Below are 26,553 nucleotides of genomic sequence, written 5' to 3'. Positions count from 1 at the left end.
TGTCAGTTATCAGCTTTTTTTTCCCTAAAAAAACATTGGTATTTGGCAATTTTGTTGCTTGTTGTTTAATTATTGTTTCACTTTCTAATTATTTCTAACTGCAGTTTCATATCTGCCATCAGAAAAGACCAAACTAAAAACAGAACTAAAACTTGATTGCATGAATTAGAAAGTTGCGAGCACATGACGATAAAAATTAAACTCTCTTTTTTTTGCAAAAAAACGTCCTCCTGTGAGGCCGCTCCCAGGCTCTATGGTAATCTGTCCACAGTTTAAACTGATATCACGCTGTGTCATCACAGCTCCAGCCAATCAGATGCCCTCGGTGGGATTACGCTGAGAATTCAGTAATCTGAGGCAGATTTTTCCTGACAGAAGTGTTGTTCACCCTCTGACGCAGTGTACCAAACACATGAAATATTACAAAGAAAACTTTCTATAAATACACACAAAAAAAAATATTAGCAACACATGACCAAAAAGGTCATTAGAAATAAAATTCAACGTTCCAGGGTGGGGGGAAAATTCCCAGAATCTTCAGGGCGTTTGAGGAGGAAAACACACTTTCATCCCTGCTGCGCTCCAGTATGTCGCCTAAAAGCACAAACCGTCATCAGACAGCGTGCAGGAAATACAAAAAACAACTGGCAGCATGACGCTGGATAAGAAGAAATATTTACAAAACAACACATAATATAGTTTGTTTTTTTTTGTTCATCATTAAAGGTACATGCATGCATGATTCTCAAGTAAAAAAAAAAAAAAAAAATCTAAAAGCGTGATGACACCACTGTGAAACTGACACATGGAATGTATGTCCTGCTGGTCGCTAACGTACGGTCAAGTCTTTCCATATTAAATTACCTATAAAAATATATATATAAATAAAAAGGTGAGGGTATTGTGTTGTGAAAGCTGCAGCGGGCGGTCAACGTTTAGCTGCACCGACAGGACAAGGGAGGGAAGGAGGAGAAGTGAGGGGTGACAGTCGAGCACCGAGGGGTGAGAGGAAGAGAGAGCTGCTGATCCAGCTCTGGTGTGTTCTGCTCAGCTTTCAGAACCACACGAGTGTGTATGTCAGTGAATGTGTCAGACGACGCACACACGCTCAGACACACATACACACACGGGGAAGACTGTTCTCAAACTGAGACAAAGGTGCAACATTCTAGAATCATCTGTGACACAGACGTGCTCGAGAAACCTCACACTTGGTTATGCTCTAGAACGATGACATCACTACATTCTAGGACTAAGATAAAGCTGGGTTCTAGGTTATAGAACTTTCTTTTTTTTTTTCTTCCCCTCAAAGGCAGCCTGGTTCTATACCCTCCAGGAGTTCTAGACCAAAACAAATAAACCTGTATGTTCTGGGAAAGCTCAGGATTGCATGGGGTGAACGATGAGAACAGCAGATCACTTCTCAACGCTCCTAAGAGAGGAACTCTTTCTCCAGCTCAAAGACAGTCTGCCGCGCCGGCGAGCTCTGAATGCGGCAGAGCGGCACGGTGCAGTCTCGTTTCTGTCCCTCCGTGTCCATGTCCAGCAGGGAGCAGCCCACCCCCACCTCCGACGTCAGCACCATGTTCAGGTTCTGCGCCGCCTTCTCGCCAGAGTAGTGGCCCAGGGAGTAGCTCTTGTTGCGTCCTCGCAGCAGGGCCCAGGCGTGAGGTTTGGCTCGGAACGACACTGGCCGTGGTCTGGAGTGGGACTCCCCGCTGGAGGACTTCTCTGACGCTCCCTCCTTCTCTTTCTCCTGTTTCTTCTGTGAGGCGGGAGGAGCCAGAGTGGGAGGGCCATTGCCTGGAGGCAGGCAGAGGGGATAGATGTATTATTATTATTTAACTAATTTAACTGTTACATTTTATCATATAGAAGAAAAAAACAAACAAACTGCATCATCTATCAGCCATTATCGGCTTCAAAACAACCCATCTTGGTCGACCTCTTCAGGTAAATACGGCTTACATCTATCCTCTAAAATGCTGATTATTTAAAAACAGCACCTCTATTCACTTGCACTTCCCTGTTGCATGTTACTCACTATTGTGGTTGATGTATTTCTTTCTTCGCAGCCTTGTCCCCGTGTTCTGGTTGCTCTGCTCTGGTGGCTGGCTTTGGGTTTGCACTGTCTGTGTTTTAGCTGCTGTCCTGTTAAGCTGGCCCTCTGTGGATGCCGCTTGGCCAGTGGCTCTGGGTGGTTCTGCGTGATTATCGTCCACCACAGGCTCAACTTTCCCAGTGTTCAACACTGACGCGTCCGCCTCGGACGGCAGGAGACACTTGGTGGAGTTGCATTCCATAATGGCTGACATGGAGATGAGATTAACAGGTTGCGCGGGGGTGTGGTTCGTCAAAACCTCGTCTTTGCGAGAGCGGCCGCTTGGCGGCGAGGTGCTGCGTCGGAAGCGGGTGGCGCGCTGAAACAGGCCCTCCTTCTTCTTCTTCTCTTTCTCATCACGCGGCGGCTCACTATCTTCGCCGGGGGCCGAGTTTTTGAGAGCCTCCCTGATGTCATAGCCGAGCAAAACCGATGCCAGCAACGAGCCGCAGCCGTACAACACCGAGTCAGTCTTGCGGCGCGCTGACGTCCGCTTCAGGCTGTTGGTGGGGGTGAGCTGTGGGGTGGTGGAGGTGGACGAGGTGGAGGTGGTGGTGTAGGGGTCGTCTGCAGTCTCTGCCAGGCCCCCCTGACCTGCTGCCCCGACCCCAGACTCTCCAGGCCCACAATGCCAACCGGGGCTCTGAGGCTGCTGCTCGTCCCTCCATAGAGGTAGATCAATGTAAACCTGGTTGGGGAACTTGAGCTGCTTTGATTTGGAGCTGCTGTCGGGACCTTCCTGCACGAATGCCTCGTCTTTACCGGCCCCCGCTGCAAACACAGACATGAAATTAACATCGAAATTGTTCTGTTAAATATAATCAGTGCAGTGACTACATGTTACGCCCCAATTTAAGTCTGACGCCTGGAACGCTTTCAGATTTAAAACAACACAGGACAAAGAGCTGGATACAACCAAAGTGGTTTGCAAGATCTGCCAAGCGGAGGTCAGTTATTGTAAAAATCCTACAAACCTCAGAAACCACTTGACAAGGTATCACACTACGCTAACGTTAGCTTCCAACAGAAACTGAGGGAATCACTAACATTAGCAGCCGATTCTCCGCGGGCCATAAAGATAACAACTTTTGATGCAAAGATGCAAAGATTTATGCCCGTACTCGGTAGTGGAAAACAACGGCTCGTTCAGGTGCTCGAACCACACTACCTTATGCTGCAACGTAAACGTCGGACTGAAACCGCTATCCCCATGATGTATACACGTGTGAAAGACGACATCCGAACCAAAATGCAGTCCGCAGAGAGAGTCTTAAAACATTTGTATTTTCATTGTTTTTTCATGCATGTTTACTATTATTTTCCTTACTTTTTAATTATCTCTGCTACTGTCGTTCTAACACTGTAAACATACAAGAATTTTAAGAAATATAAAAGAAAGATATATTAAGAAATGATATTGAATACTCTAGCATGTACAGACTATAAACATGTAAGTATCTATATGTAATATATGCATACTAAGTAATAAAGATCCAAGTCTAAACAAAATAATAAACAACCAAACAGCAAGTAGCAAAAACCAAAACTGAAAGTGAGTTCAAGTGACAGACGATGCAGTTTTATAAACCAGACCACACATGAGAAAGTCAACACAAACTGCCGAACACGATTACACAACAACTTCTAAATTATAGAGCAAACACAAGCTGACCTTGTTCGGCAAACAGGGCAGAGAGAGGGACAGACTTCTGAGACTTCACCAGGCTGGTGGACCAGGGGTTGCTGCCGTCTGACAGAGGACGCACCCTGAGGACATCGGACAAAAAAAACAAACATGAATAGACTGGAGTCTCTCAAAAGACTATGTTTTTGTTAATCCCGGTACACAATAGAAACGAGTCATGAATGAAATGATTGTTTAAGTACACCACCCAGCGTTATCGACCTGTATTTCCCCACAGAGTTCACCTCTTTGTGTGTGTGTCAGTGCGTACGGACTCTACCTCTCAGCAGCAGCAGGTCTTTCTTTGCTCTGTATTGAGCTGGGGCCCCAGGTTCTCCCTTTCTTCTTGATTCCTCTTTTCACGTCGTCAAACTCCTCTGGCCTGAAGAGGGCGCTGCGGCCCCACGTACGGTTACTCTCATCTTGAGTAACTGTTAACACAGGAGACCAGACACGTTATTACAGACTCATACTACTGCTCAGGAGAATCTAAAGGTCTTAACACATGTGTTAACATTCCCCCAGAATAGTAGAGATATTATTTTTGTTATGTTTTCTGTAGTAAAAAAGACTTAATTAAAACAGTGCTCAATCATTTCAATACATTTCATTCAGGGAGACTCAGAGCGACTTAAGAGCAGTGTTTCTCAATCCTGGTCCTTGGACCCACTGCCCTCCTTGTTTTAGATGTTTCTCTGCTCCAACCCGAGGACCAGGATTGAGAAACCCAGCTTCAGAGGACCACAGTTGAGCAATAGAATTCACACTTGATGAATGTGGCCGTATGTGGGTAATAAGCGATCCAATCTTAAATATGTCATCACTGCATCCGTCCTGCATTCATATTTATTATTATGTGTTTAGAGCAGTCCATTAGACAGATGTTTACGCCAGTTCTGAACTAGGGTTGGGTATCAAACGCAGGTATTTTATGGTATAGACTCACTGGTCGTCAAATCAATCTGTGCCGAATCTCAGGAGAGAGAGAGAGAGAGAGAGCGAGAGAGAGAGAGAGAAAGTAGTGCCACAGAGAAACACGTACTGTTCCGCCTCTGAACTGTGAGCTACAGCAAAGCTCAGGCCTGAGAGAACAAAACAGGCCCCTGACAGGGTTCCTGTTTTTGTATGTGATCAGAACCCGGAGCCTGATGCAGTTCATATAAGCTGCACTGACTTTCATGCATGGTCACTGCTCGCTTCCCTGATTACAGATAAGAGCAAGTCCATTCAAATGTGAAAATAAAACAAGAGTTTGAGAAGTTTGGAAACCACTGTACTGCATGTGTACCAAAGTGAAGGCGCTAGTTATGACACCGTTATCGATTCAAACGTGAGTGTGACCCAACCCTAGTCTGAACAGGGCTAATTTAACCTTTTCATACTACAGTGTTTCCCATCCATTGGGCCACCACAGAACCAACACTTTTTTTTAATCGTAATTTAAAAAGCACAACGTTATCGTTCTGTTCACTTGTTCCACGCCCGCAAAAGTCTGACGGGTGATTCGTCCGCCCCTCTCCATGCAAATGTTAAACGTAAAGCATGATGTTCATGGTATTTTTCTTCTCCAAGTGTCTGGGTTTGCAAGTTAGGTAGATTCTCTATTGGTAACCCAGGCACAGTATTAACTAACCAGTGAACCACTGTCACCATGTACAGTGTGTGTGCGCCCTGGCTGGTCTGTGAGAAACACTGTACTAGAAAATAAGATCAATGTTCTTTTATTTTAGCACACGAAAAACCAAAAGGCAAGATTAGACACTTAAAAAAAGCTGTTGTTACAAAAGCTTCTTAGACGTGTGTGGGTTAGTGAAAATGTGATTAAGTAGAAAACTGGATCCACCAAACATGTGAGAGCAACAAACTAGGATCAAAACCCGCCATGATGGGCTCCTCTTGTATGATTTTCAAGTTAGACAGAAAACCTGTGAGACACATTTTAACCAACAGAAAAACAACGAGACCTTGTTTTAATCCTCACATCAGGAAAAACCCACGGAGCAAGTACAGTCTTCCCCACTTAAGCTACAACCACCTTCGACTGTTACAGTTAGCCAACACCACACTCAGCACTCGTTGCCGTTAAAGCGTCCACACCCACGCTGCCGCATGTGGCTAACAATCGCTTGCCTTTCCTTCTGAGCTCAGAGACGGCTGTGAGCTCGCTGGTCAGATCAACATCCTGTTGGTAAACATATAAACTGTCCCTCTGCATATGGGACGTCACTGGGGAAGGAAACATACAGGTTACCCCTGAACGACATGAGCAATATGACAATTCCTTCCCCAAAAGGCAACATTTAGTAGTTTTATACTATTCAGAGTTTTCTCTATTTCAAACAGGAGCCACAACATTTTGAAGGCAATGTATTATATTAAGACTTAAAATGACCATGATTTGTCATCAGAGATTAAGGAAATATGTTAATGGTTCCCTTTCTCATAAAGTTTGTCAGTGGATATTTAATGTATATCATGTTTGCAGTGCCTCTGTGGACACTCCCCTGGCAGCTAAGAGCAGAGAATTGTACATGATTTGAAACCTAACTTCTAAACGCTTAAATTTACCAACCACATAGATTTTTTTAATCCCTTTAAAGGAAATTTTTTTTTACATATTTTCTGTAAAATATCTTGTGCCATATCAATCATCTCCATTATGGTGAAGCGTCACAAATAAAAAAGTGATTCTGAGCAACTATCTGTGCCCTCTGCCTGAATGTCACCGTCTACCATAAATGCCCAGGAGGAATTTGTTCCAGTTATTGCAGGGGCGTTGGTGTGTGACTAACAACATTCTGTTCAAACAACTGGCTGTCTACTTGTGGCTCTGGAGCTTTTGTTCACACAGCTCTCATCACGTTGGAACACTTTGCCCATGCTCACGGCTCCCATAGGTTTTCTGTGTGGGTTAACCATGAGCTGATTTGAATTTGTTGGAATCGTTTTATTCATAAAACACAAGGCCAAGAACACTGACAACGAGGTGGGAGAGGAGACGATGAGACATTGTGCTGAGGAAAAATGAATTATGGGGGAGGAAAAATCTTACGCTGAATGGCTCTTAGGCGGGGGATGAGTGTGGGGCTGCTGGGTGGAGAGGAGCTGGTGCTGTGAAGACTCCGCCTCTTGTCCATAGACGGCGATGCCTGCACGGTGATCTTATGCTGGAAGTCTGCATGATGCAACATGGAAGTACAGACAGGAGCAACAGTTGTAATTAAAAATCTCAGTGCTTCAAAAGAAGGCACAGTGGACTATTAGATTAATAGAACAGACTAGATAAAGTGATTATTGTACTCATACAAGATGAATCCACTGTTGTCAGTCGTTTATGTAATGACAGAAAATGACTGGGCTATTACGACAAAGATTGTCCACTGTTTTCCACAGTTTCCGCCCCCCTGGCTTTGAAAATAAAAGAAGTACACAGAAGAAACAATAGCGAGAAAAACATGACGGAGTTCAGGCCGGTCAACTATTAGGACTGAAGAGAAGACAGAGTTACTCTACCAGCTCAAAGAAATGAACACTGTGAAAGTCTGAATGGCATATCGACACCTTGTGGAGCAGATATTAACACTCCATTCACTATGGAGTGTGACGTGGTTCAGCTACAAGTTAAACTCATTTGAAGTTTTCATATCAACAAATGCCACAATCAGACATAAGTTCAACGTGTTTGTTGTCTGTTCACCTGAGGGAAGGCTGATGCGGTTTCCATCCTTGAGTTTGAGGCGGGAGCGTTTGAATTTGCCCTTCCTCTTCTTCACGTTGGGCTTGTCTTTGTTGAGTTGGAATATGAGGATGTTGAGCTCTCTTTCCAGCACGTTGATCTCCCTCTCTGCCAGCTGCTGCTCCCGACGCTTCAGTAGCTCCTCCTGAGACTTCTGCTGGAGGGCGGAGCGCGTCAGCTCCTCCTCCCTCGAACGTAGCTCCTGGAGGAACCAGGTATGAAGATCAGTTGTGTATATATTCATTTATTAGGCAGATTTTTGTTATAATCTCCTGAGTGACAAGATGAAGTAATTTCTCCTCATTTTCTAAGTTGCATTGTGGGTAATTAAGGTGTCAGAATAAGAAGAAAGAATAGGAATTAGGGCCGAACAATAAAACAAATTTTATCGAAATCGCTGCAGGGAACATCTTTGTTTCTCACAGATCTGCACAAATATCACACAATATTCATTTTAAATATGTTTAGAATAATGATGTAAAAATGACCATTCCCTCTCATATCGTGAATCATATCGCAATTGCAATTCCTGTCAAAATAATCGCAATTAGATATTTATTCAAAATGGTTCAGCCCTAAAAGGAACGCAAGGAGAAAAAAGAAGCGGTGTTTCATAGTTAAACAGTTGTGTCTCCTCCCATGGCTTACTCTGTTATTCCCTCTATTTTCCCTTTAATTGCTCTTAGCTGAGTAATAATAATCCTTACTGGATGACTTCCATAAAGCAGCTTTACAGTCAAGCCCCCTCAGCCACCCACCTAGACCGAGATTACTGTGGGATGTTAACAGGAAATCTGCTGATGTGCTGCCCTAATTCTACATGTAATCTGCAATGGGAACTTCTTTTTTTCTCCTCTAATTTATAATAGGAGTGAGTTATCTGAATGATTGTGAGTTATGTGACACAACGGTGCATGCTCAAAGAAAAAAAACTGAACATTTACACCTATAATACAAAATAATAACTAGAGAAAGCACTTTTGTAATGTCCTCCTTGGTCCATAACCTATATCAACAGAACACTTCATTAAGATTTACTTGCTACTCACAACCAGACAAAACAAAATAAACACCACCACCACCTGTAGGGATTTCAGTACCCATGTCAATCAATTCACCACTTGTTGACCCAGGTCTGTGTGCTGATCCTGCCATTTCTCCAAGCGCTAATTAACCCCCCTCTGAAAGCCGGCGACAAGAGAATTGTACAGGAAGCAGATTAAGGTCTTAACAAGGGGGAAGTACACCAAAGCACATCGGCATTAACTACTCTCTGTTAAATGTGCGATTAGCCCCTCTGCTGAAAGTAACCAATTAAAAGCAGGAAGGAGAAGGCGGGACGCAGAGACTGAATATTTATATAAAAAAAAAACAACAACAACAAAAAAACAAGACCACGTGTATTATCACATAAATTACTGCAATTACAACTACTACTGTTATCTACTCATTATTTTGTGAAATATCCAACTTTTATGTCAAGCCTCGGTTCCGTATTTACTGATTTAAAACAAGATGGAGCATTACCACGAGACACCATCACAATAACTGTAATGATACAACGATACTGTAATGCAAAATGAGAACTTATAACATATATAACATTTATGTAGTGGCATAAAATATAGGACGTATTTCAAATTGCACAATACCCACAGTGAAAAACAGGTGATAAAGGAGGAAATCCAAGTCTCGACAAGCTGCTCTACCTTCTCTTTGGTCCTGAGCTCGTCAAACATCTCCTGAATCTCCACGCGCCAGTCATCCTGCATGCTGTGAAAGGAGTCCTGGGGCATGGTGGCCATCACAGCCTCCTCGATGGCCGATAGCTGATCCAGGATGCAGGAGAAGGAGGGACGCACGTGTGGGTCCTGATCCCAACACTCTGGACACATACGTTGCAATGCATAGATTTACACACACATAGATGTATAGTATATTTGAGATGAAATCATATTATGGACATATAAGACGAGCACTGTGCACATGTAGAAACAACATGACATAGTCAAATACTCTGAAATATTGATCTAAAATAGTCTCAGATCATTTTCAAAGTGGTTCTTATTACACTGTATTATTATTATTATTATTTTTGTAACAACATCTACTATTACTTCCTTGGAGTAAGATTTCCTGTTCATTATGTGATATTATATTTTTAGAATAAGAATAACCTGAGATTTGATTATATTGTAACGGTCAAATAAAAAAAGGCCTGCATCTAGTAATTTACCTTCCATGAGCTTAGCGAAGGGTTCCGGACAGGTGGAGGGGATTGGTAGCGTTAACTTATTGACTGCCACGCCGTAGGCTACAGCCAGGCCGTCTATCCCTCGATATGGCACCTCCCCTGTTAACAGTTCCCACAGCAAGACACCATAGCTGGTGGATGGCACGCAAACAGAGGAAATAAAAAGAAAGTGAGGGAAAAAGGAAAGGATATTAAACAAAGGGAAAAGTAGGTATTTGCCTCTCGGGTCTGTGCGTGCGACGTGTGTGTGTGAATTGTCATACCTCCAGACGTCACTGCCTTTTGAGAACAGAGACGACTTGATGACCTCGGGGGCCATCCAGGAGTAGGTGCCTGCTGCTGACATTTTTGTGGTTTTGTGCCACTCCCTGGCCAGGCCGAAATCTGTGATCTTCAAGGTCTTCCTCCCGATGTCGTCATTCTCGATCTTTTCAAGTAATAAAACTGCAAAGAGAGACGACAGCGTGGGGCATACATTAGAGTGGAATCAGGGAAGAGCGGGAAAAAAGGAAGACAAGTCAACATACATACGGGAAAGTGCATGATAAGTGGTACGTGATTGAGTGAAAAGGACGAGTGGGAAGACTGCATGGGTATAAAAGGAACATATATGAGGGGGGGAAGCTGTGAAAGGAGAGAGAAGAGTGAAGGAGAAAGGGGAGACACAGACAATGGGGGACAGAGAAAAAGACATCCGTGCAGGTGAAGAGATGATAGTCGATATTCAACAGGGCCAACAGCACTATGTAGGTAATTTATTACTACAGAAACAGAGGGCTGACAGTGCAACAAAGAATCTGTCCTCAGGTCCTAAAACTGTTTAACACATTAAAGACAGCCAGAACCCTCCAAACCTCTGTGTAACACTACACCTGTCCTGAGAGCCCGAGCCACTGTGAAGACACAACCACCTCATGTGAAGTCAAAGTCTTCTCTAAAAAAAAAAAAAGGTCTTCTCTAAAAAACAAAAACATAATGTAATGTCTTACATGCACATACGATATCATGACAAACTCTCAAAACTGGAGTCGAGGAAGCTAGAACTGGTGTATATCTTTTTTGATTGTTGATATGAATACAATTTGTGATTGATTAGTGATTGAGTGTATAACTGTTTAAAAATAAAAAATCCTTTGGTTTTTGTAATCCTAGAATTATCCTTTTATTTGTACTTTCCCTCCCTTACGGAGGCCACCGCAGTTCCCCGAGGTGCTCGGGAAAGGGACGGACATGTCTCTATTTCTTACACCCTGGACCTTTAAGTGAAAGTTAAATAAAAAAAATAAAAAAAAACCACAAAACCAGGATTACACAAAACATTACTTGCTTTACGTGTATCATTACAACAGTCAGCTACAGGACAATGAGAAGGGTCCAGTGTTTCCTTTTGGATAGACTACCTGTGTGCTGACATACAAACTGCTGAATATTCCTGTTTTGTTTTTTTCTCTGAAAAAGCAGTGGCCTTTTCCATTAAGTGGTGTATCAAAAACCAAAACAGACACTTTGATCCTTTCATGCTCTCCATATTATTTTCAACATTTGCTTTTGCCTCTGCCAAGAACTCCTCACATTACAAACTGTCCCATTTCATTATTTACACGGAGTGCTTCCAATGCAGGTCAGTTCGAACATGTCCTGTCAGTTGCGTAAATTCTCAGTCCTGCAGAGGTAGTGAGTTCCCATTAGCTGGCAAAGGTTTTCATGGCAATCTGCTGGGATTTAAATGCGTGTAATTGTATGTAATAAACACCCTTATAATAATCCCATGGGGGAAAAAGGATGTCATGATAATGACACAAAGTGCTGAATATATAACAAGTGTTTCTTCAACAGTAACGTTATTGTTTGTTAACGGCTTTCTATAGATCCACTATTGAAAGTATTACTTGAAAGACAGCGGTGCACTGCATGTCCAACTGACCTTGGACTCGCTCCCAGAGAGCTGACCTAAAAGACAACCTGACAACTTGTATCTGTAGACATTTTCTAAAATTTTCAATTACAGTAATTTAGATGCAATGTATCTGCATAGCATAAACATTGTATGTAAATGTAAATAACACTGCATAAGCTAAACACGGTGATCCGACGTGACTGCATGTTGTAAACAAAGCTAAGGGCCGTCCAATGAAAATAAGAGCATGTTTTGGTTATCGGCTGTAAATCCATCCTGTCAACACTGCCCCAAGAAGAAATGAGGGCTAAAGACGGTCAGCTACTGCATAACGGCCGACTGGGCTTAAGTGTGATTGTAAAGACTAATGGACATTTAACTGTACTGGTTCATTAAATTGTGCTGCTGGAATTCACAGGTTCATTTATAGTTTTTTAATTATAGATACAAAATTGCTAATTTCTGCATCCAAATGATGTACCACATAGGTTAACCTTTTTATACCATATCCTAAAAATATCTTAAAATAAACAGTCAACGTGTACTGCAGCGCAAACATAATGGCATAAAGACACAACAGGAAAGTATCTGTTGTACCAAGTTCACAGAGGATACATGGACATCAAGGTAACTTTGGAAACAAACCAGTGTGGAACATTTTGTGGTGATGTTTAATTTGTATTTGAAAAACATTTTAAAAGACCCATGAAATGATTTTCAGCAGGCATGTGACTCGTATGGGTCTCTACTGATAACAAGCGTATTGGTGCCATTACTAGCCCAGGGCACAGAGGGGATCCTCTACCCACACTGCAACAATAGGAATACCATTACAAACTGGTTTCACTAGACCAATGATATACTCTGACTTCCTGTTGTCAAGTCCTCTCTCGGTGATTCCATAGATTCCTCCCAGCAGGCTGTGTAGGTTTATAATGACTTATGATGGCTTAGTTACACAACCTAGAAGAACAGTGGTTTTAGGATAAACCCGTCTATATGGATTGGCCTATAGAATGTCGTGCCAAATATTTTCTTTGTAGCTCCATGACACTTCTGTGTCAGCCCTCTAGAAATTTCTGATAAAAGACAGAGCTCCCGTCTACATGACTCCATGCTGACGTTACACTAATATATCCGTAAAAACCCCAGCCAGCCATTTTGTCTGGCAGTCTATCAGCAGCCACGATATTACCAGAGTTACACTACATAGCCACTGCTGAGCAACTGGTCATTTTATGTTGTCTGGTCCACAAACTATAAGTAAATGTCAAAGCCACAACCTTCAGGGAAAAGCTGTCTGTTTAAATTAATATTTGTTTAATCTTAATTTAAATGACTGAAACTGTGTCCAGGTGTGCTTAAGTCCACTTCAAGATGTTCTGGATATGGCTGAGTTCCATTGAGGGTCTCCGTAAAAGTTAAACTCCATCCCAAAGCCCACCTTGAGCTGTAAAGATAATTCCTGTGCCTGTGTTCAAATGAAATGAAAAGTCAGTACAAGTAAAGCCTTGTGCATAAACTCTGGTTATGGTTTGGGAAGGATGCTTTACAGAGAAAGGTGAAGTAATGGTAACCTAATTATTGCTTGTGCATCTTGTGATTTTCATCCATTTTAAAACAGGCAATGTCATTAAATTGTAAGAAGTGCACAGTGACACACTATTGCATGCCAATAAATTAGCCCAAGGTTATACCAAATTACAGAAAATTGACATATATATAGATATAGTTAGGTCATTACTGAGTGCAGGCAACATATGCCTTTATCCTTCTGTTTATTCAGTCGTGCAATGTCAATATAGTAGCACAATGTTCTAGAATAGTCGAAAGTGAGCCAGTGCTTGTGCTTAAGTATAAATAAATGGTTTATAGTACACTGTATTTAAAAAAAACACAATAAACACAGCTGTAAGCAGGGTATAATTAGGTCATTATGTTTTGAGTACAACAATTGCCACCTGCAGAGTTTACAAAACCTGTTTGGTGTAATGAAATGTTTAAATGGATCAGACACTCTCACCATTGTTTCCTTTTAAACACATGCACAATCTGTTCTCACATAAAAGTTGTTCCTAAGTTAGTTATCACTCAGACTCTACCTTGTTTTTCATGCTGAGAAAAAGAAAAGGTTTTGAAGCAGAGAACAGAGCAATGCAACTGGAGATGGATATGCCCCCAAGGCAGACCCCACCCTCAGTCCAACCCCCATTTAATTCCCCTTTCCAACAGTGGATCTCCAGGCAGACCCATCTTTCATGGTGGAACAGTGGGAAGATCAGAAGCAGAACTGCTGCCTTCAAAGCAGGTCCCACGCTTCTTCCCATTGCCTTCTCCCCCTCAAGGTAAATGAAAAAAAAATAAAAATGTGGCAACATCCTGCATTATATTTGCTACAAAAATAAAAAAATAACAATATAAAGCAAATGTGGAAGTGTTTTGGTAGATACACTTAATAGTTTATAGACCGTCTTAATGGACACAATTTACATCTTTGTACTAAGGAACCTTCACTAAATTAAAATCTATCTGGAAACATTCATACCCATTGTATTGTACCTTAAAACTTCCCTGAGTAACACATTTGCATAGTTTTAATGATAACAATGTATTATAACTTTGAAAAAAAACAATCATAAACCAAAACAATACAGAGAACCTGAAAATGTTAGTCCATCATTATTTTCAGCACATTCCAGACAAGGCGTTTTTTATTTATAACATAACGCAGGTGACATAGCACAGTTGCGGTAAAAATGTTTGCGTGCAACCTCTAAACTTGACATGGCCGTATTTTCATAACTGCTCACAAGTATGAAAGCGTGGGTCTTCCTGTAGTTAACAGAAACAAGGGTGCTAAACATTCCCAACAATAGTCTGTCTCTCTGGTTGAATTGAGAGTGCCCCAGGCATTCTGGATGATGAAAAAAGGATCAGGGCTAATGACTAGCTAAATCCATCTATCATGGTCATGTCTCTCCAGGCCACTTGGTCCTGGTCTGTCCACTCCTAGTTTGCAAAATGAACCCATAACTAGAGTAACTGAAAGATAATCAAAGCTAAATGTGTTTATCTAGTACTGTTTGCTGCATTAGTGCCAATCAATGTGTTTGGGGGTTATGGAGGAGATTGGCTGATTCGGAAGGCTGCTCTTCTCAGCTGTGGGCCCTTTTCCTTTTCACTCTGCCCTGCAACAATAGGTGCAGTCAGGGAGAGGTCATAAAAAACACAGTGAAAGCATCTCTACTCCTCCTCTCTCCCCTCTGCCAATTTTCTCAACAGAGAAAAGACAGGCAGTAACTGTCTGTGTGTCACCAGGGGTATTTGTGGGAAGCCAGGAAAAAAGTTGCCCTGCAACACCTTGTAAAACTTTGGTAACTATTCCTCTTAGAGGATACTTACTCTATAAGTAGAGCAAGGCAAGAGGAGAACTACAGGAGGAAAAGAGGGATCCTCTGAGGGAAAACTCCCTGTGTGAACTCATTATGACTTAGTAATGAAAAATAATAATGGATAACTGGATAAATATGTCTGCTTCATAATTGTATGCCTGCCATTGCAGAAGTGGGAGAAAAGAAACATTAAGTTGAAGATAGAAATAGACGAACACTCAGAAACTGGCTGATGTGATTGGTGCATCCTTTTTTTTATGCATTTAACAATATTACTTTGTTGCCTTATGAGTCCAGTCTGAGCCACCTTCATCAGTGATTAAGAAACTACACGTCCTAATAATTGTCTTCATAAATTTGATCATTACTCTCTCCGTTAATCTTTTAATCTATAAACTGCAAGTTAATAATGTCCATTGCAGTTTCTCAAAGTTAAGGTAATGTTTTCTGGTGTCGTATTTTGTGCTGCGCAAAAATCCAAAGTAGCTCAAGCCATAACTGAATTAGAAAGGAAAAGAAGGACTTTTTTGAAAGGCTGGGCATTTACAGGAATCGCCAGCTAGCTTTCTGACAATTGTTTATTCGATCATTTGACTTATCTAAATGCTACTGTTGCAATTTCTGGCACAGGATTGACAAGACTGTGATTCATCATACTACTTGTATTTGAATTTTGAAGAAGCATTTGAATGGTGTACTACAAATGAAGGTAAGGAAATAACAGTGTAATTTATCACACTGCACTTTTCTATGGTTGCTGCAGCTACTTATAATAGTGTAATTCCTTATTGGGATAGCTGTCAATGTGAACTTTGAATTTCTTTTCAATTTTTTTTAATTAATGATTGGAACCTGGTTGGTGTGCTATTGCAGCACTCAGGAGAATGATGAGTGTATGGAGAAATTAAGGAGGAGGTCTACACGGGGAGTGTATGTGTAGTGTACACAGAAGTCTAGTAACAGCTTAAGACTGATTACAGAATGCTGTTGCACATCCTTCAAACAGAAGTCTCTCAGTTTCAACGGTGTTCAAGCACACATTCCTGGCATACAATCTCGTCCACAGAGAAGTGAAACTCCAAAGTTAAAGTGGGTTATGAATGCTGGCTCAGGGCCAGGTTTCAGTGTGGTTTATTATTCTTATCTTCATGAAGATGTAAATTTATCCTGAAGAGAAAATCAACATTGTAAAGACTGATAAAAAGTTATGGAATGAGCCAGACTGTGACAAAAAAAAGAAGACGCAACGAATACATTTATAACTTATCCAAGTGAAATTTATAACGCAAGAAGAGCATGATATATACTGTATATATTGTAAGTCGCTTTGTAATGTAATGTAATATAACTTAGACATCCATCCGTGTTTACTACAATAATCATTTTAAATGTTTTATATTTCTTTAAGCATGTTGTACACATGAATCAAAAATCCATGTCTTTTTGTCTGACATGAATATAGTTTAGAAATCCCCATTCAAGTAAATCAGAATGGGGTCTCAGAATGTACACTGCAAATATTTAATTTGATCAATGAAAACAGGTTTTTGAAGACAATAATACAATACTATTAGCATAGTCTTAGACAATAAAGCTCAATCTGTGACTCAGTCACATACTACACAGACTACACTTGCTTAGGGAGTTTGTCTATAAAAATACAATTACAAAGTAATTTTAACTCCAAAATCGCATTTAAAAGTTTAGAAATTAAGTTGACATATAAGTAGGCATCAAAATAAGCAGGGTTGAGGTCACTTGTCCCCTCCTAGAGTAGAAAGGAACAAGTGAAGGAAAGTAAGTAAGGAGAAAAATAACGAAGTAGGAAGAAAAACCCCTCAGTTTGTGGCAATAAAAGAGTACCACTGCTCTCTGGGAGATTAAATATGAACGGAACAAAACAAAACGAGGGCTTTGAGACCCTCTGAGTCCTAGCCATTCTTCTGGCCACAGTAGCCTAGCAACCACTGCTTGACCAGTCCATTGTGCAAACGTATGTTAAGCTTTTATCCCTCATTAGCAACATTCCTCCCTACAGGCTGGGATTTTACAGATTAGGTTGAAAAACACAAAAGGGAAAGAACAAATCTTGCTGACTTCCAACATATTACTTTACAGGCTAATCATTGATCAAATAGCTGTATGTTTGTCTGCGTGGAGCATGTGTTCACTGAAAGTTGATAAATGACAGACAGGCTGAGTAGCTGAGTGAAGGTGATGAGTTGAGGCAGTTTTTTTTCTGCCTCTTTAATAGCATACGTACCTGACTATGTTCTGGTTAATACTGAGAGAAAAACACTTGAGTGAAACAATCTGATATTATATCCCAGAAATACAAAAAAAGGATAGACCCACCAACAGACTGCATTACATCTAACAACAACACTTACTGCAATGTATCTATGCTCCGTTTACCCTGTGTGTAGATAATTTTACTCCTTTTTTACTTTTAAATTGACCACTTTATGCACGCCAAGACAGACAGACAACAAGCCCAAACTAGCAGATGCAAAAACTTCTCTTAGCTGCATTATTCTAGTTTTTTTTTTTTATTGGGAAAACAACCCAACACACCACAGGGTGCTGTTTGTGTCTAGAGGAGTCTTTTGTGAACTTGCTGCACTGGCTAAAAGCAAATGCACACAACTTCTTTCAACCCCTTCTGTCAAGACCATATATTGACAGATGTTCAGACTTCTGACCCCAAGACGAGGAACTAACTGCAACAACTATCACTACTATTACAAATCAGAAGAATTCAGAAATTATTTGGTCTCATATCTTAGCAGAGGGCTTGAGAGCAAGGAAAATTAGAAATATCTTTAAAATAAAAACATTATTTCTGTTGATGAGAAGGATTTCATTGATGAACATTGTGAAAGGTCTCTCCAAAGTGCAATTTAAAATGAATTACTCTTTATTTAAGGCTTATAGTGTCTCTTAGTCACAGTGAAGTGGCAGGACAAACACTTCCACTTGTTTTAGCAGCTCTGCATCTGTTCGGGGGAGTTTGTTTGTGTATGATCACCAAACATCCGATAAGCTCAGACTAAACAGCAGTTAAATCCTTTCTCTCCATCTGCTTGTTAATAATAATGAATCGCCATCTTAAATAATACTACTTTTAGGGTAGGACTCTTCTTCATCATAGTGCACTACGCACATTTTAGACTAGTGCAAACATTTTTACTGCAATTAATCTACCATAATGTATTAGAACTATTTTCAAATTTAGCAGTAGTACAAGAACATGACTTGACGGTGTCATACTAAATCAACACTAAAGTTATGTCCCTGAAGATAAAATCATGCATGGTAGTAAGTATATAAACATTATGATCACTGGGCATATGTTTATTTGATTTGAAATATAATTTAAGTGTCTTAATCTGGTAAACATTCATTCACTGACTCTTACAGCTGCAGACAAACAGACAGCCATATGCTAGAGCTGCTCAGCACATGGCCCCAGGTTGATAAGACTCTCTGGTCACAAAGGGAGAAACAGTGTTAAGAGTCATGTTACCAATATAAAACACACCTAGGTGGAAAGGGTTTGCCTGTGTTTCGTATATGACTCGTTCTCAAAGAATCTTGTCGATTCATTATTTAGGCAGAGGATTCAACAGTTTAATGGCCGATAGTGAATTACTAGTCAGTGGAGGGACGAGTTCACTGTTCAACCACATGATCCCACCAAGTCACCACAACAATACTGGTTAAATTAAAATATATACATCATTCACTTCTCAAACCATGAACAACAACAAGCAGATATCCACTGTTGAAAGAATGCATAACTGAAAACCAATTAGTGCATGTTTTCATCAATTATTATACCTTTATAGGTGATTTGTCTGCTTTCTTTTTCAACCTTTGACCTCTGACATTAGCTCTGGTTGATCTAACAGTGTGGAACAAGTGTGTTTGGTTATGTGTATGATAAATCACTGACTTTATTTGAACAGTATTTCATTTTGGGGTGGAGAGGGGGCTGGGAAGGTGTGTGTGTGAGTGTGAGTGTGTGTTAAAGGAGAGGGGGTGAGTGCAGGGGGAGGGGATAGGAGGGGGTGGCCCAGCTGAGCAAACTCCGACTATATTTCACATCCTCTTGATGGCATCCCCCACCACTTCATGAAACCGCAGACCTTATACACCTCTTCAAACCCACCCTAGGTAAATGGCAGCGCTCCAACTCAGATGTTGTTAAATGTATGGGATCTGAGTTTTATGCAACTTCTGTTTAAGACGAACACTATAAGTGTTTTATTTCTTTAAGACACTCACTATCAGTGTGTATGGTTGACGTGGAGTCACTAGGGCTGCATAATATATCAAAAATAAATCAGTGTAGCAATATCAACTTTCACAACATACATATTGCAAAGACAGCTTAAGCTGCAACAAATATAGATTGTGCTTTATTTGTTTGCCCAACAACTTTTCTCTCAGGTTGATAAATGTCTGCTGTTAGTTTTCTTGTGCATTTGTTTGTTTATTTTTGTTTCACCATGTCTCCCCTATCATATGACAACACCCTGATACAACTGCTTGATGTGCAGATAAATTAGAAGTGAATTGGTTAGACTTGTATAACCACTGACAGACATTGCAGTAAGGTTTAAAGTTTCATGCATTTAAAACTAGTCTTTCTCTGAGGGCTTAATTAATTTAGGCTCAGTGTTAATATTTAGAGTAGCAAAAATATGGGGAAACAATGGGCTAACTAAGTCTATTTTAACAGTTAAGTCAAAGCAAAACACTTAAGTACACTGTACTTAATTGTTATATCTTACTTGCAATATGTCTTTCAAATATTTTGCAGCTTGTAGCCTGGGGTGGAAGAGACTATAGATTATTGTACAATGACACTGAGTTATGTACTGCCTAAACGACACAATGAATAAATGAATAAAAATGATGCAACAGCAACAGGTGGATGGTTGGCCCCTGATCCACACCGTGGACCTCCTCCGTAAATTAGGCTGAGCATATTAATCTATTTCATACACTCACACAGAAACCAATCTTTGCTTACTGTTGCTAGACTTCAGGTCACGGTGGATGATGGGTACCACCGCCTCCTCGTGCAGATAGTGCATCCCGCGTGCAATCTGCACGGCCCAGTTGACCAGGATGTGTGGAGGGATGCGCCTTCCGGTCAAAGCACGGTTCAATGTCCCACCTCGAGCATACTCCATAACCAGACACAGGTTGGGCTCCTCTAAACAAACTCCTTCCAGTTTAATTATGGTGGGGTGCTGCAGCATGGAGAAAAGTTTTGCCTCTTGTTTAACGCTGCCAGCGGTGGCTGTTATGTCCTCGTCTGGGTCTTGACGAGCAGCCTTCACTGCAACCTCTTGATCGTTCCAAGTGCCCCGGTAAACTTTACCAAATCCGCCCACACCGATGATCTCCTCAAGCACCAGTTCCGAGAATGGGATCTGCACGGGCGAGCTCGGGACTCGCTCTGGTGTCCCAACAGATCCATGACTCGCTGGGAGACGGTAAATAGCGGGCTGATAGGTGACATAGTTAGATGGGAAAATGCCCACCCGGTGATTGATTTTACCCGTCCACCATCCCTCGTCCCCAGAAATCGCTGCGTCCTTCGACAGGACCTCCACCACGTCCCCTCGCCGCAGACTGAGCTCATCCTCGCCGCTTGCCTCGTAGTCGTACGCGGCTGTCCACAGGGAGCGAGTCGGGCAGAGCGGGGCAGAATGAGCCCACGCACGAACTGTGGGTGAATCTGTCCAGGCATGCTCCCCGGTGTCACCGCCGCCCGGCCGCCCTTCACCGTTTGGGAAAGCGGCCTGCGAGACATCCATTTCTCGGTGGCCGTAGCGGCACCATAGGGTGCTGAGCTTTTAGAACTAAAGGAAAACTTTAAAACGTTAAGAGGCAACTTTCTGAAATCCACATGCTGTCATTGCTATAGCGACTGGCTGATGAGAACACAGGGGAATCCCGAGCGTAGCCCACGGCAGTGTCACGCCGTGTCCCAAGTCCCGTGGGAGAGAGCGTCAACAGACCTGTATCCACGTCGCCACTCCGGTACATGTACGAGAGTCAGAGACTAGCTAACGGGTGTTAGCTTAAGTTAGCCGAAATACTTTTTAGCTAATGCCGCCGCTGACGCCTAAAAGCAACATAACACTGGTACTCTTCAACTGAAGTCGTATATATCAGCGACGATATATTATATAAAGTTATTCACATTATTTTACTGCTTGAAGCTAACACGAAAAAAAGTTAGCTTTCTATAGATGGAGCTGTTTTCGCAGGTGCCGCAGGAGGTGCACCTGCACCATTCTGACCTAAAAAAAGTGAGCTTCTGAAGGCCAGGCTTCTCTGCTCACAGCAAATCTCATCTAAGCAACGAGTATCGGAATATGAAGTTCAGTTTTTCGTTTATAAACGTGACAAAAATCACCCGATGGTCTGGCTAGTTGGTTAGCTTAGCACGGGTCAGTCCGTTGACTACTATGGCAGTCAGAAAAAGTTGCTCCTCTCAGCTTTAACTTCGGTTATTCCCAAGTTTATTTCTCCATCGCTGAACTGTGGAAGAGGCCAGGGCTGCGCGCTTAGAAAAGTGTTACAAACATCTTTGAACGCCACAATGCGAGACTAATAACGCGAAGAAAAAAAAAATCCGTCAACCTCAATCAAAACAACCTCACAGTCGCCAACCGGAGTAGGAGCCAGCGGCAGCAGTGGCTGTTCTGCGGGACTCCCCCGCTGCTGTTGGAGTTGCCTGTGGTGGCCTCTGATTGGTGCTTTCAGTGACACGTGGTCAGCGTGTCAGAGGGGTCTGGTGTTTTGGGGGTGGGGTGTAGGAGGAGGAGCCACTGTAGGAATGTGTGAGGAGAGCGCGCTCCCTCTGAGAAATTATAGGAATAGTGGTCCATAATATCTCCCTCTCTCTTTCTCTCTCTCACACACACACACGCACGCACACACACACACGTCTCCCTGTACTTGTGAGGACATCCATGGACACTGCATTCACCATTAGTTTATTTCCCTAATCTTAACCATCTCAAGTAAATGCCTAACACCAATTCTGAACCTAGCTCTAATAATCCCTAACCCAAGCACACTAAACACATACATACACACACACACACTGGTTTCCATGACTTCAGAGGACATTGCACTGGCTTTACCTTCATTTCCTGGCGACTTACTCTAAAGTTAACCACAGTTACTACTGGCCTAATCCTAGTCCTAACCCTGACTCTAACCTCAACCTGAAACATGTTTCACCTTAAAATGTAGCAATTTACGATATGGGAACTTGATTTTAGTCCCCATAAGGAAGACAACTCCTCATAATGTGACTGTGCAAACAGATTTAGGTCCCCACGACATGAGGAATACTAGCTACACACACACACACAGCCTATAATATACAGCATGCAATTTAAACATATAGGGCATGTCTACACACAATAGTGATCTTAACAATGGAATGGAATTCAATAGATATGAATAGAGGCGCACCACATGCATGCATACTGATTAGCTTATAGCCAATGTATGGATGTACTACTACTACTACTACTACCAATAATAATAATAGTAATAATAATATGTGCAATATAAATATTACCCTTTACATTAGTGCAATATGCATGTACAATATCTCATGTTCAGCCCTTTTTTATACTGTAAATATCAATCTCATACTGTATATATTGTAGATTCAGTTTAACTTTTTATGGTTGTATGTTGTTAATATAGCCTTCTATTTTTGGCCTACATTTTTTATATACTTCTATTGTACTTTCACATAATATGGAAATGCAAGTTTATTATTTATTTATCTTTGTCTTCACTGTCTTCTTATCTTAAAAATCTTATCTTGTCTTAATAATATTAATAACAACATAGCAGTAATAATAACAACATAATAATAATACATACACCCTCACAAAATCCTAACTTTGAACACTGTTACTCAATCGATGTTGCACTTGCAAGGTTTTAATATGCACCATTCAATATAATATAATAATAGAATAGAATAGAATAGAATAGAATATGCCTTCTCCACATGCATGCAAGCAGTGCTACTACTACTAAGGCTACTGCTACTACAACTAATAATAATAATAATCATCATGTTCATGAGATAGTTTATAGATAGAGGGAGGGGGAGGCGGGCAGAGCAGCGCATCTGTGTACATGCAGCCAGTGAGAGAGAGAGAGAGAGGAGAAGAGGACAGGATGAGGACCGCGGCAGCAGCAAAAGCGATGGATGAACCGACAGTGGGATGGGAAGAGGCAGCAGAGAGGACGACAGCAGCAGCAACGAGGTAAACCGACGAGGCATGCAAGAGGAGGAGAAGGAGTCGTGCTGTGCTGCATCACACCAACATGGAGGCGTACATCGCGACTGTAGCATGCGTTAGAGAGGAGACCATTTCATTGTAGACGAGCAGCATCATCACCGTCATCATCATCACCATCCGTCCGTCCAGCCTGAGCGGAGAGGAGGAGAGAGGAGCAGGAGGAGGAGGAGGAGAGATGGGCTCCCAGGTGGTGCAGACCCTGCGCCAGGGAGTCTGGGCATCTCTGACCGGAGGCTGGTACCACGAACCGGACCAGAACAAATTCAACAACTCCTGCCACCTCTATCTGTGGATATTCCTCCTGATGTTGCCCCTGTCTCTACATTTGGTGAGTTTTTTTTTAATTCAGGGAACATGACGTCCGAGGCCTCGGAGGGTGTTGTGAGTTGTTCCTTTAGGTACCTTTTTGATTTCATACGCTCGTTTTTCCATCCCTGGATCAACACGCCGCGGCTCTTTGACATCCTTCATTGTCTGGCTGCTACAGGCGGAAAGAGGGTCGAAAAAAACGGCACTGTCGCAGTGTTTCTCCCTGTATGCAGTGATGGAACGCATGGCTGCCCTTGGATGAGGCAGCGTGAGAGCAAGGAGGAAACAGTGCTTCACTCATAGTGTATTTTCATGTCACGGCCTTTGGAATAGTAGGCGCATCACGGGCTGTTTTACTCCCAGTGTGAGGACCCTTCATCTGGGGTTTGGTTATGAAGGCTATGAAGATGCTTTAAATGTGTTTCACTTTACTCTTCCTGTCCCAGCTCACCCGAATAATATCTTATATCAAGACCTTTGTGTGTTCACCCTAAAGATGACAACAAGAATAAAGGGAAGAGTTGCAGCTATAGGTCAAACACATTGACCCTTGAATACAAATAAAAGTGTACATATAAATCCACCCTTTAAACTGATTGATTGTGTGAGGGCATCAACAACACCTGAATGGTGCTGAAAGGGTTGAAGAACTTTTTAAATATAAATAATTACATTTAAACCATTGTCAGATGAGTTCATATCAGCTCCACATGCCTTTCCTCTTTGTTTCTCAGTGTAGCTGAATTTACATCCTGTGTCACCAGGTAAGTGATTTGTTTTATATCAAGTCAGACAAAGAGTAAAGCAACATTGGATCAGTGAAGGGAGGTAACTGTAAACAGGTTCTAGAAGGAAGATAATAATCCAAATAGAGTGCACATTTAGGTTTATCCCTATACAGGCTACACACATACGTAGGTGCATTTACACACATGGACGCACATGAAAGTACAGGTAGTACAGACATTCTGTGTTTTGCCACTGAGTTTGTGCAGAAATGTTGTCACTGTCAGTTTTCACTTTGTGATTGAAAACAGCAGTTCCCCTGTGTAAACAACACACGCTCTCTGAGATGTTTCAAATTTCAAGTACATTGGATTTTTATCAGATGTGTAGAATATGCAGAAGACCCGGGTTCGCTACCCGGTCGGAACAAGGTCCTTTATGCATGGAGTTTGCATGTTCTCCTCGTGTGTTTAGGTTCTCCAGTTTCCTCCTACAGCCACAAACATACAGGTTTGGGGATTAGACGGATTGGACACTCACTAAATTGACTGTAGGTGTGAGTGTTAGAGCCAATGGTTGTTTGTGCCCCTGTGATGGACTGGCCACCTGTTCAGGTGTCAACCCCTGTACATAGCCTTTTGCCCTATGTCAGCTGGGATTAGCACCAGTGCCCCCCTCACGTGGAGGATAAAGTGGCAGAAGATGAGTGAGTGTAGAATATACACAGCACAAGATAAGTGATGGCTGGGAAAGTTAAAAAGCACAAGTCTCACTTGAACAATATAGACATACCATAAACTCAGTGTCTGATATCTGACACAGCAGGAAAGATGTACGATCAGCATGAGGCAGATGCTTTGTTTTTCATCTTCCTGTTTCTTGCTATGAGCCATTTCTCTCCCGAGGATCAATCATTCATCTTCTAAGTAATCAAATCAAATCTGGTTGTTCACTGAGTCTGTGATATACACGAGGAGCAGCATGGCGGAGTCACTGAAAATACTTTACCTTTGGCGGAACTGACGAGAATAGAGGGTTCCAAATCTGCTTCATCTTGAATTTCCGGATCAGACACTGACTCTGATGGAGTCAGAAGATAAGTTAATTTGAAAAATGATGAAGCTCCTCTCCTCGCCTCTCTGCAGGCCCTGCCGCCTACAACCATGGCCCTGAGCATCTACTGCACCTCCATCACTGTCTTCTTCATCCTCATCAAGATGGCCAACTATCGGCTGCATCTGATGTTCGATGAGGGTGAGGCAGTGGTCCGCAGCAGCCTCTCTGACCTCAGCAAGGCCCAGGAGAAGAAAAGTAATGCGTCGGAGGCCTGTTTGCCCACCAGCATCAGGTAAACCAGTCTGAAGTAGCCGAAGCCCCCGAATTCCTCACATTAATAGATGCATTAGTGCATGGGAATACAGAGGAATTTGTTGTGTATATGCATTTAATAAATTAGCATTTTTGCTCCTTGTGCCTCCAGCTAATCCTCTGCCAGGTTAGTCATTACAAAATCTAGGCTAGAGGGCTAAATCCCCATAGATGAATTTTAATTATTAACATGAAATTATACATTCAGTCCTGAGTGTTCCTTTCAGAATAAAGCCATTAGTTATTCTAAATATCCTATAATATGGCATACCATACACGGCATCCTCATTTTTTACAATTAATCATATTTTTTCTTCCTCTGAATGACATTTATTTTTTACAGTTTATGCTATGTTCATCAGCAACGCATTGGCCCACGTCACTGTAAATGCACAAACGAGGTTAAAGTTGAAAATGTTAAAAAGAAAACCCATTGCTTCCTGGTCCCTGTTTCTTTTTTAATTGAAGTGAAAGTGATTTCTGGTTTGTACACCAAACAAGAGAGACAATGAAATGAGATGGATTATTTCCTTGAAAAGTTTTCATGTTTGCACTCACGTAGACTCCCTGTCACTTTGCCACATTTTTCTTTGTCTAACAGGAAGAGCAGCACGGTCCCCGACAGTGTTGCCATGACGATGTTGGCCTGCAAGCGCCCCAGTCCGGTGATCCAGGTGACGGTGAAACAGACGGAAACCGACCCCGGCCTGATTGGGGTGGTGAGTGACA

General features: G+C 41.9%; 2 protein-coding genes across 3 annotated transcripts in view; one reads left to right on the top strand and one right to left on the bottom strand.

Moving 5' to 3' along the window:
- Nucleotides 1-136: 136 nt before the first annotated feature.
- map3k21 (mitogen-activated protein kinase kinase kinase 21) lies at nucleotides 137-21,821 on the bottom strand. Of its 2 annotated transcripts, XM_058650736.1 has the most exons (11): nucleotides 20,103-21,821; nucleotides 10,039-10,219; nucleotides 9,758-9,906; nucleotides 9,231-9,406; nucleotides 7,483-7,723; nucleotides 6,838-6,960; nucleotides 5,916-6,011; nucleotides 4,066-4,216; nucleotides 3,774-3,868; nucleotides 2,045-2,872; nucleotides 137-1,803 (listed from the first exon to the last, which is right to left on the bottom strand). In XM_058650736.1, the coding sequence occupies exons 1-11, from the start codon at nucleotides 20,893-20,895 to the stop codon at nucleotides 1,433-1,435; spliced, it is 3,204 nt and encodes a 1,067-aa protein (XP_058506719.1). In that variant the 5' UTR covers nucleotides 20,896-21,821; the 3' UTR covers nucleotides 137-1,432. The 2 variants fall into 2 exon arrangements, with proteins under 2 accessions (XP_058506719.1, XP_058506720.1); XM_058650737.1 differs by lacking the exon at nucleotides 5,916-6,011 and having other exon boundaries at nucleotides 20,103-21,819.
- A 1,554-nt stretch (nucleotides 21,822-23,375) lies between these two features.
- Nucleotides 23,376-26,553, top strand: part of pcnx2 (pecanex 2) — a 30,114-nt gene continuing 26,936 nt past the window's right edge. The window contains exons 1-3 of the mRNA XM_058652081.1: nucleotides 23,376-23,749; nucleotides 25,602-25,804; nucleotides 26,426-26,543. Coding sequence (XP_058508064.1) covers nucleotides 23,597-23,749; nucleotides 25,602-25,804; nucleotides 26,426-26,543 — 474 coding nt within the window. The 5' untranslated portion in view covers nucleotides 23,376-23,596. The remainder of the gene's footprint in view (nucleotides 23,750-25,601; nucleotides 25,805-26,425; nucleotides 26,544-26,553) is intronic.

This window comes from Solea solea, chromosome 15, assembly GCF_958295425.1.
Source record: "Solea solea chromosome 15, fSolSol10.1, whole genome shotgun sequence".
NCBI lineage: Eukaryota > Metazoa > Chordata > Actinopteri > Pleuronectiformes > Soleidae > Solea > Solea solea.
This window is presented reverse-complemented; position numbering and strand designations above follow the sequence as displayed.